This window comes from Cibotium barometz, chromosome 19, assembly GCF_041138505.1.
Source record: "Cibotium barometz isolate CiBa-2024 chromosome 19, ASM4113850v1, whole genome shotgun sequence".
Lineage (NCBI taxonomy): Eukaryota > Viridiplantae > Streptophyta > Polypodiopsida > Cyatheales > Cibotiaceae > Cibotium > Cibotium barometz.
Window position 1 is genome coordinate 8,929,205 of NC_141064.1, and position 13,343 is coordinate 8,942,547.

Consider the following 13,343-nt stretch of genomic DNA (forward strand, 5'->3'; position numbering starts at 1 on the left):
CATTTATAAAGAGTCATGTGATGATAAATCTTGATTTTAAGCAAGGCAAGGTGGATTAGGGATTTATCCAAGAAAAATAATAAATTATCTTAAAATTAGAACAAAAAAGGTTCTCTTGGGAATTTCAATAAAGGTAAAATTTTGGCCAATGTAATCTTAGCTATTTAGATCTTATTAATAAGGGGCTAGCCTAAGAGGAATGCTTACCCATTCTCAACCATGTGTCCCTATACCTCATTCTAGGATGGGAGGGATGCTTCTTCCCTCACCTCTTGCCTTCCTTATTCTATAGGAAGCCACCACACCCATCCCCTCACTTCTTGCTCTCCTCATTCTATGGGAAGCTACCACAACCCTCCCCTACCTAATTAAGCTTATCTAGATACTTCCCTTTCCTCCTCCCTGGCTGAAAATTTTGCCTACTTCCCTCTCTCCTACTGTGAGCTTTCAATAACTACTAAAACTCTCCTCGACTAGTACTATCTCCTTCACTCCTTGGTCCTTTTGGAGCCATTATTCAAGTAATGGCACGACTTTCTTCTCTCCCAAAGTGAAGTTTTGTGTGTTGTTATAAGTAAAAATTTTAATTTTTAGTTAATTTTTACATATTATTCATTAATCATGCTTTCTCTAGAATTTGATTGTGCCACTAATGTGAGTTGTAAATTGTAGTAGAGTGCCTAGGGATGCTAGTTATTATAGTTTTCTCAATCTTCTCTCTATCTTCCTCTCAATTTTTAATTAAGAAACTTTTCATAAAATGAATAAAGTAAAGTTAATTTAGTAGATTAAAATTATGCTTAAGGATTACAATATTATGAGAAATAGAATTGTGTGAAATTTGTGCCATAATGAATCTCTTGGTCATGCTAGACTGCTTTTGAAAATCCCCCCCACAAAGATTTTTCCTTTTCTTATGATTTCATAATTAATAAGTATCTTAATAATCTCTCTAATTATCTATTTTCTAGTTTTTATTCATGGAAAGATTAGAGATTGATCTAGTTCTCCCCTTCTCCGAAAGAATAGAGTATTCAATGGTTTATATTGCTAAATTTATAGGATAGTATCATCAATTAGGTTAGGTTAAGTTTTATATTCTCTTTTTTATACAGAAAAGATGTGTTTTCATGTGAATGAGTTGGGATCGAGTGAGGCCAATTTATCCTTGTATCGAGCATAGTGCGAGTTTGGTTTTTCTATGATTGTATTATGAGTGTAGCAAGAGCTTCTAGTAAAAGGGTTGGTGTGTGTGAGTTAAAGGATTTGTCTTCTCTTAAACTTAAGATTCGTTATTTCTTCTAACCTTAAGTTATGATGTCGAGAAATTTTATTTTGAATGTAAAGGCTTCTCTTTTAAAGATGAATAACTGTATAGGTGAATTAAAAAGAAAAGAAAATAATTATGTCAAAACTCTATGTGAATGTCTTTTTCAATGATGATTGTGATGATAATGTAAAGATTATTAAAGTTTCAAAATATTAAAAATAATATCTTTGCACAATTGTTATCTCAATGAAACTATATTGAATCTAACAATAAGAAATGAAACCAAAGTTGACTGATGACATTGACCAATGTAGCATGGAAAGAAGCGAGTCTAGAGTCTAACCAACTCTAACTTTGGTCCTTCCGCTTAGCATGGCTGAGGTTAGGACAAATGGCCAAGACGGTGCATCGAGTCACTGTTGAGAGTCGTTCATGCAAAGCGACCCCTAGGTGTCAAGCTCCCTAGCTGGGTCAACCCCATAACCCATGTGTCATGGAGTAAAAATAAAAATAAGAGAAGCAAGGAGGCTGACGTACTAGCCCACAATTGGGTGGACCAAATGATTCTAGTGCTTTTCTTTTCCAATACGAATAAAGTTAAAAGTATTTGTAAGAACCTTGCATGAGCATGATGTACAAAATATAGCATACTTACATTAATGTTGGTTTGATTTTCTACTTAATTGTATTCTCTTATGCTGAAGAATGAATGAAATAAATGATATCTATGTTTTTGAAATTGTTTCCATGCGGATTCTTGTGCTATGAGCTACCCCTTGGGCTCAATAATTGAATTCTCGAACCCAAATAGAAGCAACCCACGCATGCCAAGTGGTCGAGGATCTAAAGACAAGTGGATCAAGGCCCCACAATAAAGATATCAAGAAGTTTTATAATATATTTACTTATTAATATAATAATATTTCTCATAAAATTAATTATTATCAAAAGAAAAAATAAAATATTAAAAAATAACAATTTGGTATGCACTCCAAAGTAGCTAGATACATTTTAGATTTCCAAAGAATCATATAGAGATCTAAAATGATACTTTAACTAGACATTAATCCTAGAATTGATTAGAGACCAATATGCAAGAGCAAATTTAGAGATGGATGATAATGGAGTGTTTCTTGACATTTGGTAGTCACTTAATTGTTTGTATTGACGTAAATACAAGGCAAATGCAAATATTTACTTGTCCTTTCTTTTTATAGCATTCCAAATTCAATTCAAAGGAGAAGGAAAAGAGAAAGAAGAGCTATTAAGCCAGTCAAAATCCAATCTAATCCACCCAACCATGCCAATCTTCCACTCGGTACTCCTATTTTTGGACCCTTCCCCTTTTAATAGCCTATTGGCCCTTTTCATGTGCTCGGCCACTATTATTAGTGCCTAGCCACCCTTGAGTCCATTACCAGTCATATTGGCTCCCCTAAATCCTGCGTGTGCCTTGTCCAAAAAAATGATTGAGCTCTCTAGGCTCCCAGAACTCCTGCCTTAAGAACTATTGTTGTCCGTGACATTACTCCTGCCTTAAGAGGAGTTTTCATCCTTGAAAACAAAATTCGAAACCTTCGTCTAAGTGTGCTTACCTTTTCTCAAGTAGAACCTTCTTCTGGTCTATCCTTCCACTTCACTAAATACTCCTGTTGTACACAGAGTGTCGAGTCCTTTTCTCTTGCAAATCTAAGACTTTTTTTGGTACATGTGGTAAGGATGGGGGTTCGATAAGTTCTACTAGAATCTCTTGACTGACGAGATTATCATCATCACCCAATTTCTTTTTCAGTCTACTCGCGTGAAAAACTGGATGAACTTTAGAGCTTTCTGGTAAAGCTAACTTATCAGCAACACTACTTACTTTGTTAAGTATTGTGAATGGACCACAATTCCTTGGAGATGGCTTCGGACTTCTCCCCGTTTTCAACGATTCGGAGTGTTCAGGAAACCTTTAAAAACACTTTGTCACCTTCTTCAAAGATGATTTGTCTACGATCTTTGTCTGCATAATGTTAAGCACGGTCCTATGCTCACTTAGCATTATCTTTGGTAATTTTTATCATCTCCTGGAGATCTTGAAGAAAACCTTTAACGTTTTGTATATTTTCTTTCTCAATTCCAACGGCCACTAGGGCTCGTAGTTGAAAACCATACATCAACATGAATGGGCTAAATCATGTTGTTGAATGTTTGGCACTGTTATAAGCGAATTCCAATAGGGGTAAATATTCTTCTCAATTGGTTTGCTTTTTGCTTACATATGCTCTTAGCATGTCTTCCAGGACTTGGTTGACTCTCTCGGTTTGACCATCTCTTTGTGGATAATCAATCGTACTCATACTTAGCATGGTGTCCAATCTCTTGAACACAACATGCCAAAAATGACTATTGAACTTTGTATCTCTATCACTAACTATATCGGCTAGTAACCCATATAGTCGATAGATATTCTCAATCAATAGTCGTGCTAACTCAAGCGTACTCACTGTCATTTTTGTCGGAATAAACTGAAACATTTTTGTCAACCTATCCATAACTATCCAAATTGAATCATGGCCTCTATTTGTTTTAGGTAATCCAACTATAAAGTCCATTGAGATGCTCTCCCACTTGCCATTTGGGATCTCTAGTGCACTTAGTAAACCACCTAATTTTAGGAGTTTTGCTTTATTGACCTGGCACTTTTGGCATTTTAAGACACAGTCCTGGACATCCTTACTTAAATCATGTCTCCTTGAGGCATCTCTCGTCGAGACTTACCGCCGCTAGTGGAAGTGTCTATAATGAGGCTATCTTTATTTATCGTCGAGGGATCCCTCTTCTCTACAACACTTCACACGTGGGCATAATGTGGATCATCAATGCACTTCCCCTTAAGTGATTCCAGAAAATCACTCTTAATTTGAGTAAAACTCAACTCGTTAACCACAGGCATGTGACTCAGTGAATCAACTATCACATTGTAACGTCCTTTTCTATATCTGAGTTGAAAGTCAAACTCCTGGAGCAACTCTGCTCATCGAAGTTTATGTCCTTTCAACTCTCCTTTGACTAGATAGCCATTTGATGCTCTCATGATCAAAGACTATCTCGAATCTAGTACCATATAAATAATTCCTCCACTTCTTTAAGGCGTGAATTATAACATATAACTCCCTTTCATAAGTTGAATAATTTTGTTGAGCTTTTTCCAACTTTTTCCTTTCAAATGCAATAGGTTTTCCTCCCTTGTAAGAGAACTGCACGTACTACATCGTTACTTGCATCCGTCTCTAGCACAAAGGGTTGATTCGGATCAACCACTTTTAGAATGGAAGCGATAGCGATAGCTACCTTACATTTTTCAAAACTTCTTTGCTGGGAATCCCCCCATACGAAGATCTTTCCCTTTCCTTTAAGCTGATTCGTCATCGAAATAGCTATCTTAGCATAATCTCGAATATACTTTCTATAGAATCCAAACAAACTAAGAAAAATTTACAATTCTTCTAAGTTTGTGGGATGTTGCCATTTCAATATGGCTTCAACTTTCGCTAGATCCATACGAATGCCATCTTCTAAGATTATGTGTCCCAAGTATTGGATTTCTTTTATGAAAAATTTGCTCTCTTTGGCATAAAGTGAATGCTTCCTGAGTAATTCAAATACTTCCCATAAGTGTTCGAGATGTTCTTTCTTTATGCGATTATAGATCAAGATATCGTCTAGGAAAACCACGATAAATTTTCCTAAATAAGGTTTCAAGACACCATCCATGAGCGTCATGAATGTGGCCAGAGCATTAGTCAAACCGAAGGACATGACTAAAAACTCGTAGTGACTGAACTTAGTTCGAAAAGCAATCTTTTGGACATCTGCTTCCCAAATTCTCACTTGATAATATCCGGATCATAAATTGATTTTCGTAAAGTACTTTTTCCCTTAGAGTTGATCAAACAACTCATCTATTCGTAGCAAAGGGTACTTATTCTTAATCGTGATTGCATTCAAACCATGGTACGCATAGTCTCATAGACCCATCTTTTTTCTTCACCAATAGAATCGGTGAAGTCCAAGGCGACGCATTTGGTCGAATGAATCCATGTTTAAGGTATTCCGTTAACTGTCGCTCTACTTCTTGTGCTTCCTTTAAACTAAGCCGATAAGGAGGCTCATTTACTGGCTTTAAGCCAGGTACAACATTGATCGAGTGCTCAATGTCTCAGACAAGTGGTAATCCTTCCAATAATTCATTTGAAAACACATCTTTAAATTGTTGTAACAATTTCTTTAAGGATTCATTAACCTTTTTATTATTAACATGCTTTGCTTGAAAACAAGTCATGTAAACACTTTTCTCACTTAAACCACATGTTTTCACATGCGAAAAAATAAAAAATATCATCACTCAAGAGTCATGTAACACAAAAAGATATATTCTACTTTATTAGCTTTTACAGTTTGATTGAGTTCCATAGAGCCATCTACTTAAAAATCAAAAGAATTATGCAAATAACTTCTAGACAAAGGTGGACCAATGTTATATAACTACTCTCCACCTAAAATAATATCAACTTGAGTGATATGCATAACCTGAAAATCCAAATGCATCTCATGACCTTGAATGACCAATGGGACATCGCAAACTATTGTATCCCATACATCTTTAGCATAACCGCCGTTCATCAAAGAAACCACGTACTTATGGTCACTCAAACTTTCCGACAACTTTAATTTCTTAACTAAAGTACAGTTCAAGAAATTGTGCATGGCACTATCATCTATCATAACTTGTACCTTGTGACCCTTGAAGTGACCATGCATACGAACCAACTCATCTGGTCCATACGTAGCACCCACATCGATGATGTGACACAACACTCATGCGTAGAATCAACATGGCAAACTTGAACCTCTTTAAACTTACGAGAAGTCTCAAGAGGGAGCACCTAAATAGTGTGCACGTGCTTTTCTTTACTTTGATCACCCTGATTCTTCTCATTCTCTTTAAGTTTAGGACATTGTAGTTTTCTATGACCTTTTCCCATACAATGAAAACATAAATTTCCTTTTTTAGCTTTTTCGAAATCCTCATGCTTCAAAAATCTATGTAGTCTCTTAGGCTCCTTAGATTGGTCATTCTTTTGGTTAGGTCCCTTCATTTTATTTTGGCCTTGAACACGTTACATGTCCATTAGACAATATCGTTGTTGAAAATCTGGACAAACTTAATTGCTTCTTCTAAAGTTCTTGGCTCAATAAATTCGTGAATCTTTTGAAAGTCGTCCATTCCTTTCAGCTTGAGACTGATTTCTCGATAATTGGAGATGTACTGAGTCAACGTGAGATTTCTCATCTCACAATTGTTCCATGTTTCCCAATTACAATCCATCTCATTCTCAGGCAAAAATTCTTTCATGAACACATCTTCAAATTCAGCCCACGCAGTAGGTCGAGTTCCAGACTCTCCCAGGCTGATCCACCACTTATATGCTTTACCTCCTAGAGTTAAGCTCACTTCAAGCACGCATATCTCCTCTGGAGTTCGACGCAATCGATGCAAATCCTACCACTTTTGTAAAAAAAGTGTTGACCGCATCCTTATTGTGTTTCTTCTCCTCCCTACTAAAAGTCGGAGGTTTTAGATCTTTTAGAATGGCAGTAGCATCTCTAGGTTGAGACGTACGGACATTCATGTTGCCCCTTGGGCGGGTACTACTGGCATCCCTCCCACTGAAGTACTCACGATGGTGGAAGCTTGCATATTATTCTTTATAATTCCTGTAGAGAAAGAAGTATCTTATAGTACTTAGCCTCAATGTCCAAAGTACGGGACACTAGAGCCTTAAATTGTTTAGTACTGACATCGTGGCATCGGGATCAAACATTGCCTTCCCCGTGTCCAACAAACGACTAGGACCACCACTTCCAAACTCATTAGGGTTATTAGATTCCATATGGACCCTATAAATGTGATGCAAGAGAATGAACACAAGAACCGACCTCAAGTCTAAGCTCTTGGAAATCAATCGCAATTATTAGCTCGAAGTAAAGTTATCGGTGCGATGCTGGAGTCTGAAAGTCGATGTTGAAAAGGACCTTCAAATCTTTGTAAGAAGAACCCCAAGGCTCCACAAGGACAACCTTTAAGTCTCAAGGATTCAAATCCTTGAAAGAATTAGTAAGACTCCACTTTAAAGCTTCACCGCCTCCAAGTTCCAAAGGTTTAAGCCTTTGAAAGACTTATTCTTTTAAAGAATTTGATTTTAAAAAAAAGAAAACTTTAAACTATTCATTCTATTGCTACCTTGGGTTATGAAGGACGTACATACGCTGGCCGACAGCTATGTGGCCCTGGCTTAGCTACGCTGTGAAGGAAGAAATACGACGACCCTTACGAAGTCATAAGATGGTCTCAATTGTTGCGACAGTCGACCAACGCTTCGCCTTTCTCCTTCTTGTAGTTAAGGCTCTTACGCATGCAAGGAATACGAAAAAAGATTCCCAAAGCTCTGATACCAATATTAAGCCGGACCCTCCTCATTTAATAACATATTGGCCCTTTTCACGTGCCCAACCATATTATTATTAGTGCCCGACCACCCTCCATTATCGGTCATATTGGCTCTCTAGACTCCCAAAACTACCGTTGTCTCGTGACATTCTCTAATACCAATATTAAGCCAATCGAAATCCCAAAGGACTGAGAGCTCTGATTTAATCCACCCAACCACGCCAATCTTCCACTCAAGAGTCCTATTTTGGACCCTTCCTCTTTTAATAGTCTATTGGTCCTTTTCACATACCTAACCACTATTATTAGTGCCCAGCCACCCTTGAGTACATTACCGGTCATACTGGCTCGCCTAAACCCCACTCGTGTCTTGTCCGAACAGTTGAGCTCTCTAAGCTCCCAAAACTACTGTGGTCATTGACAAAAGCAAGCCACACAGTTGACGGAATGACGAAATTAATACGTGCAATCGAAACAACTTGCCTCGTATACCCTACATGTAAAGCTTTAGATACTAGACAAGCTTTCTAAAGTTAGATATAAATTATGCATGGAAACGGCAATCATCTAGGTGAGATACAAAGTGTATTATTGAATTGGAAGAGATTATCAAGTGTGCTTGCATGGAGAGAACTTCAAAATCAAAAAGGATTCCAATAATATGGCACCAAAATATTTTATGCATTTCGATTAAATATATTTTGTGAGATTTTCAAGAATAAGAGTGATTAATGCTTGAAAAAGTCAATGAAATGAAGACCCCCTCATACCCTCTCTATTTAAGGCAATGAAATGACGCCCCCCCATAAAATTCCTATTTGCATGCATTCACCCTTCCATATCCTCTATTTAAGGCAATGAACCGATGACCTCCCATACACTTTCTATTTGCATGCATTCACCCATATCCTTTCTATTTAAAGTCCCACAATTCTTTATAAAAAGCCTCAAAGGGCATTCAACGAGTAGAGGGAGGGAGAGAGAGAAGGAGAGGGGGGTGGAGGTAGGAGTAGGGGGAGCTCATGTAACTAAGGTTGTGTTAGTGGCATTTAATTAATACACCTACAAATAGTAAATTATACACCTACATACATACACGTACAAAGGATTCCAATATATTTAGAACAACTTATTTAAGTGCAACACCTTAACGTAAGAACTGATGATCTTTACGTAAGAATTGATGATTCACTGTAATATATATTCACTTCTGAACTCCACAGGAGTCCCAAGGTGGATTCATCGTCAGCAGTAGACCTGCAATACAGCGAACGGTTACAGTAGCCCACGCTATCATACTAAACTCCATAGGCACCCAAGCCTTCCAATGGTGTTTGGCGATAGAGAACGAGAGGATGTGAGAACTAGAAGGTTGCTGGAGGGCTAAAAGACATATGATGGATATCATGAGAAGACCTCAGAGAAGGAGAGGATTTGATCACACGAATCATGGTGAGTGCCTGCTATTTGGTGAGGTACATAATTTTCATAATTTTGCAGATCTTTTGATTATCCAAAAAATGACGATACAAATGAATAAATTGCCACAGTCTGCAGTGCTTTCAACAAGTTAGCAAAACATTAGATTACAACAGCATGGCCATCAATGCTCAACATGCTCAAAACTTATCTGGTGGCAGAAATAGTTGCCCTTTCCAGATGTAGAGACATCCATACCAACCACCAAGATGATACTCATCACGTTACAAACCTGTTCTCAGGAGCTGTTCAAGATTAATTTTCAGTGAAGTACTGCTTAGACATCTTAAGGCTCGAGCAGATTCAGTGTCAATGGGCTAACCTTCCCACTTGAAACTGGGTGCCGACTTTTAGGCTTTTGACTTTCTTTCTTCTTATCATGTTGTTGATGTTTTCGATGCGCTCTGGCTGTGATACCTACAGTCACCTGAAACGTGTTGTTTGCCATGACTCTTTTCAACCAAGTTGGGTCTTTGTCCTTCTGCTGATGGGAGAACTCCTGAATTATTTGATCATCTATGGGGAAGAATGTGTTTTGGAAGGCTTTATACAGAAAAGATGGAACAAGGGCTGCCGCAGTGACTAGGAGTACAAGGAGCCAATATGATGGCGATGGGGCACACGCTTCAATGAACACTCTGTAAGCTGTTGTTGAAAGGGTGGGAGGAATATAGCCATATACCACCAGAAATAAGTACCAAAGGAGAATGCTGCCCCAAATGCAAACATGTTGAACCCACGTGAAATACTTGGTAAAAAGTGCAAGCTGGCAGTTGACAATCCACACAACACATGTATATAATGTCGCTCCCAATACTTCCAGGCCTGAAACTTGGCCACCCTTACGGAATGCCTGTTGCTTCAGGATATTTATGGTAAAAAAGAAGACTACAATAGAGCTAACTACTCCATTTGCCATCCATCCAAGAATTCGAACCCAGCTGAAATGCAAGTTCTTTATTCCTTGCTGATATAAATGTGGAAACTGCAACAAAAAAGTACCCCACACACTTGCCTTACAAATTGAAATCCTTCTAAAAACTGCACAACAGCAGCAAGAGAGCTAGTACTGCTTACCTGTAGCTTCAACCGTGCAGCAATGTCCTGCTCAAGCACACCCAAAGCAATTACTGGAAGGGATGTAAAGAGTACGTTGAACAGGGTCATGTACCAGTCATTGTATGCTGCTTGTCCTGAGAAAGCTGCATAGGCTTCATAGTAAAAGAGAGTGAAGCCAAACTGTATGTTTTTGTAGAAGAAATAACAGATCTGAAGAAAAACAAGTATTTAGTCCACTAAGGCATACATTATGATCATTACAAGGCTTAGTTGCTGCACAGAATGACATTGTACCATGTGTGCAATCCGTTTGTAGCACCAGCTGCCATGTACTAGCAGCAAACGCTCCAAGTAGCAAAATTGTGCTATGGCAAAATCACTTGCCATTGTTGCCTGGAATGTATCAAATTTAGAGAGAAAAACAACCGAGGTAAGAATCTGATTCTGAAGCGCACATTGGATAAAAGGTGAGCAAACAAAGCATCTGATAAATCAAGCTTAGTTGCTCAAGAAAGTTCCATGCGGCAAAGGCAACCTTTACCAGAGCTATGGAACGAGACAGTACATAATAGCAATGACAACCAACAATCAGAGCTCACCTGCATGCCCTCAACTCCACAGATGCCCACACCAACATGTGCCTCTTGTATCATACCCACGTCATTTGCACCATCCCCAATACCTAGTGTAATGCCTCCTGTACTTCTCTTAACCAGATAAGTTATCTGCAGCGAATTCTTGCCGTAAGTTGCATAAAAAATGTAGCTATCAATATAAAATATGTATAAGAACACACTTGAAAGAACCAGCACTAGACCATTCACAACCAAGCTAACAATTGTCTGCAAGTAACTGAATCTTGCAAGAAATAAGACAAAATCCCGAGGTAGAGGAAGTGGATAGAGACCATGGAGGTGGAAAATGCACTGCAAGTTTGGAGTAGTGCCACAACAAGTGCAATCATGGAAATGGACTTTTTTTGCACAAACACTAGCCACATATGAAGCGCTTGAAGCACATGCTTGAAGATACCAAGTGCATGGAGTGCCATCGACACAATGCAAAAGCTAGATACAGTGGAGAGCATTCTCAAAGATCACAGGGCTGGGACTGGAGCAAACTTATCTGTATGTGTAAATATATTATGGTACTTGTTCAAAGATTTGTCTTCAGAGGAGCGCATGCATACTTGTTTTCAAAGGTGTGCGTGAGTGAAAGCTCAAGTGATGGGTGAACCATACCTGAATGCCAAATCTGGCGATTGAGTAGTTGGCTGGTATGCTAACCCATGGGCTGAAAAGGGTTAGGCTCAATCCATGGATTTGCGCGGTTGTGTGTGTGCATAAATGAAAAACAACGGAGGAGTAGAAAAGTTGACCATAGAAATAAATAGTGACAGAAATTGTCTGATTAACCTGAGGTATCCCCTAGAATTCTTGATAAGGGACTTCTCCAGTTGAGCCTCAGGGAACTCTGGGATAGCTACTCATCGTGGAAATTTCCTCGAGTGAGTCACTCTGCCCCTATAGAATATTTCCATTGCCCTATAGCCTAGAGTTAGGGACTACGGGTCACAAGCGGTTTTTGAATTTTGAAAAATGAAATGTACAGTGTTGTCATTGGGTTTCTTTCTCAAATGGCTCATCAGATGATGAGGCCCACGCTATCCGAGGACCTTGGGCTTTCTATGGAGAACGACATGATAACATTTTCTTTCAGTACCTTGCTTCTAAAAATTTCCAGGCTCAAGTGGATGTTGCAAGACGTTTCCAGGACCTATACTTTCCCACCCTAGCAAAGCAGGGACTTGGTCTCAAGTGGTGGGCAAGACAACGAGTCCTTGCCTGTGAACAAGAAGGCCATTCGAAAACTCCAACACGTCCGCTCTTAGGATCATGAGGGGATAAGATCTGAGCACCTATCACATGCTGCCAACACCCTTGCTTCCCTCTTGGCTTACATGTTTAACAGGGCACTCGTGGAAGGCTTTCCCCACACTTGGTCCTCACACATCATCTCACCCATACACTATGAAGCCCAATAACTACAGGACCATCATGATCTGCCATACCTTGGCCAAGCAATATGGATCCATGCTGGAGACAGAGCTCAGCTCATTAGCAGAGAGAGAGTGGGGCATAGAGCACAAGGCTAGGCAGGGTTCGGGTGGACCTTCTCCACGCTTGATCACATCTTCACACTCTAGAGCCTCATTGAGCAGGCCAAAACTAATGGCCGACGCCTCTATTGTTGTTTTGTGGATTTCCACAAAGCCTTTGATACTATGCCACATGATCACCTACTACAGCACCTACAGGCATCCCTAGCAGGCATACTTGTGTCTGTTCTCTTATATGCTGATGATATAGTGCTTATTGCAGACTCACAGCAGGGACTACAGAACATGGATGCCCTACAGACTTTTGCAGAGGGACTTGTCGGTTAACCTTGGGAAGACCAAGGTCATGGTCTTCTATACTTCCCCTAGTGTGAAGAAACATACAGAGAGATCAGCTACATGGGCAGGGGTGGAGGCAGCAGACTCATATGTCTACTTGGGGGTCACTTTCACGAGCTCCGGCAACCGCTTCTCCATGAGATAGGCATCATAGGACAGATTGACTAAGGGATACACTGCACTTGCCAACCTCAAGAGACAGTACCAGCAGACACACTTCCAGGAGCCAAGGACGAAGGGCTGGCTTTTTGACGCACTAGTGACTCCGGCGATGATATATGCATCCCCATTCTGGGCACCTGTTTTATCAGCAGCAGATTGGCAATGCTTAGAGCGTCCACAGATTTTCATGCTAGCCAAATTGATACACAGCAAACCATCTGTCCCTCACCATATCATTCGAGCAGAGTTCGCTACAGCACCTGTGGTGGTAGAGACCTTACTCCACTGGAGTGTCACATACTGGCGACGGATTTGTCACGGTTACCATACCTAGCACTACAGTCTTCTCGGGCGATAGCGGAGAGAGGGGTGCATCCATCCTGGTATGCTTCTGTCCTCACATGGTTCACCACAAACAG

At 39.6% G+C, this 13,343-nt stretch overlaps 1 protein-coding gene across 3 annotated transcripts in view; it reads right to left on the reverse strand.

The window, feature by feature from the left end:
• Positions 1-9,249: 9,249 nt before the first annotated feature.
• LOC147628196 (putative phospholipid-transporting ATPase 9) overlaps positions 9,250-13,343 on the reverse strand; it is a 50,085-nt gene continuing 45,991 nt past the window's right edge. For all 3 annotated transcript variants that reach the window (XM_086813246.1, XM_086813245.1, XM_086813247.1), the window contains exons 8-11: positions 10,904-11,029; positions 10,599-10,697; positions 10,323-10,514; positions 9,250-10,230 (exon numbers count right to left, since the gene is read on the reverse strand). In XM_086813246.1, the coding sequence (XP_086669372.1) occupies positions 9,532-10,230; positions 10,323-10,514; positions 10,599-10,697; positions 10,904-11,029 (1,116 nt within the window). In that variant the 3' untranslated portion in view covers positions 9,250-9,531. The remainder of the gene's footprint in view (positions 10,231-10,322; positions 10,515-10,598; positions 10,698-10,903; positions 11,030-13,343) is intronic.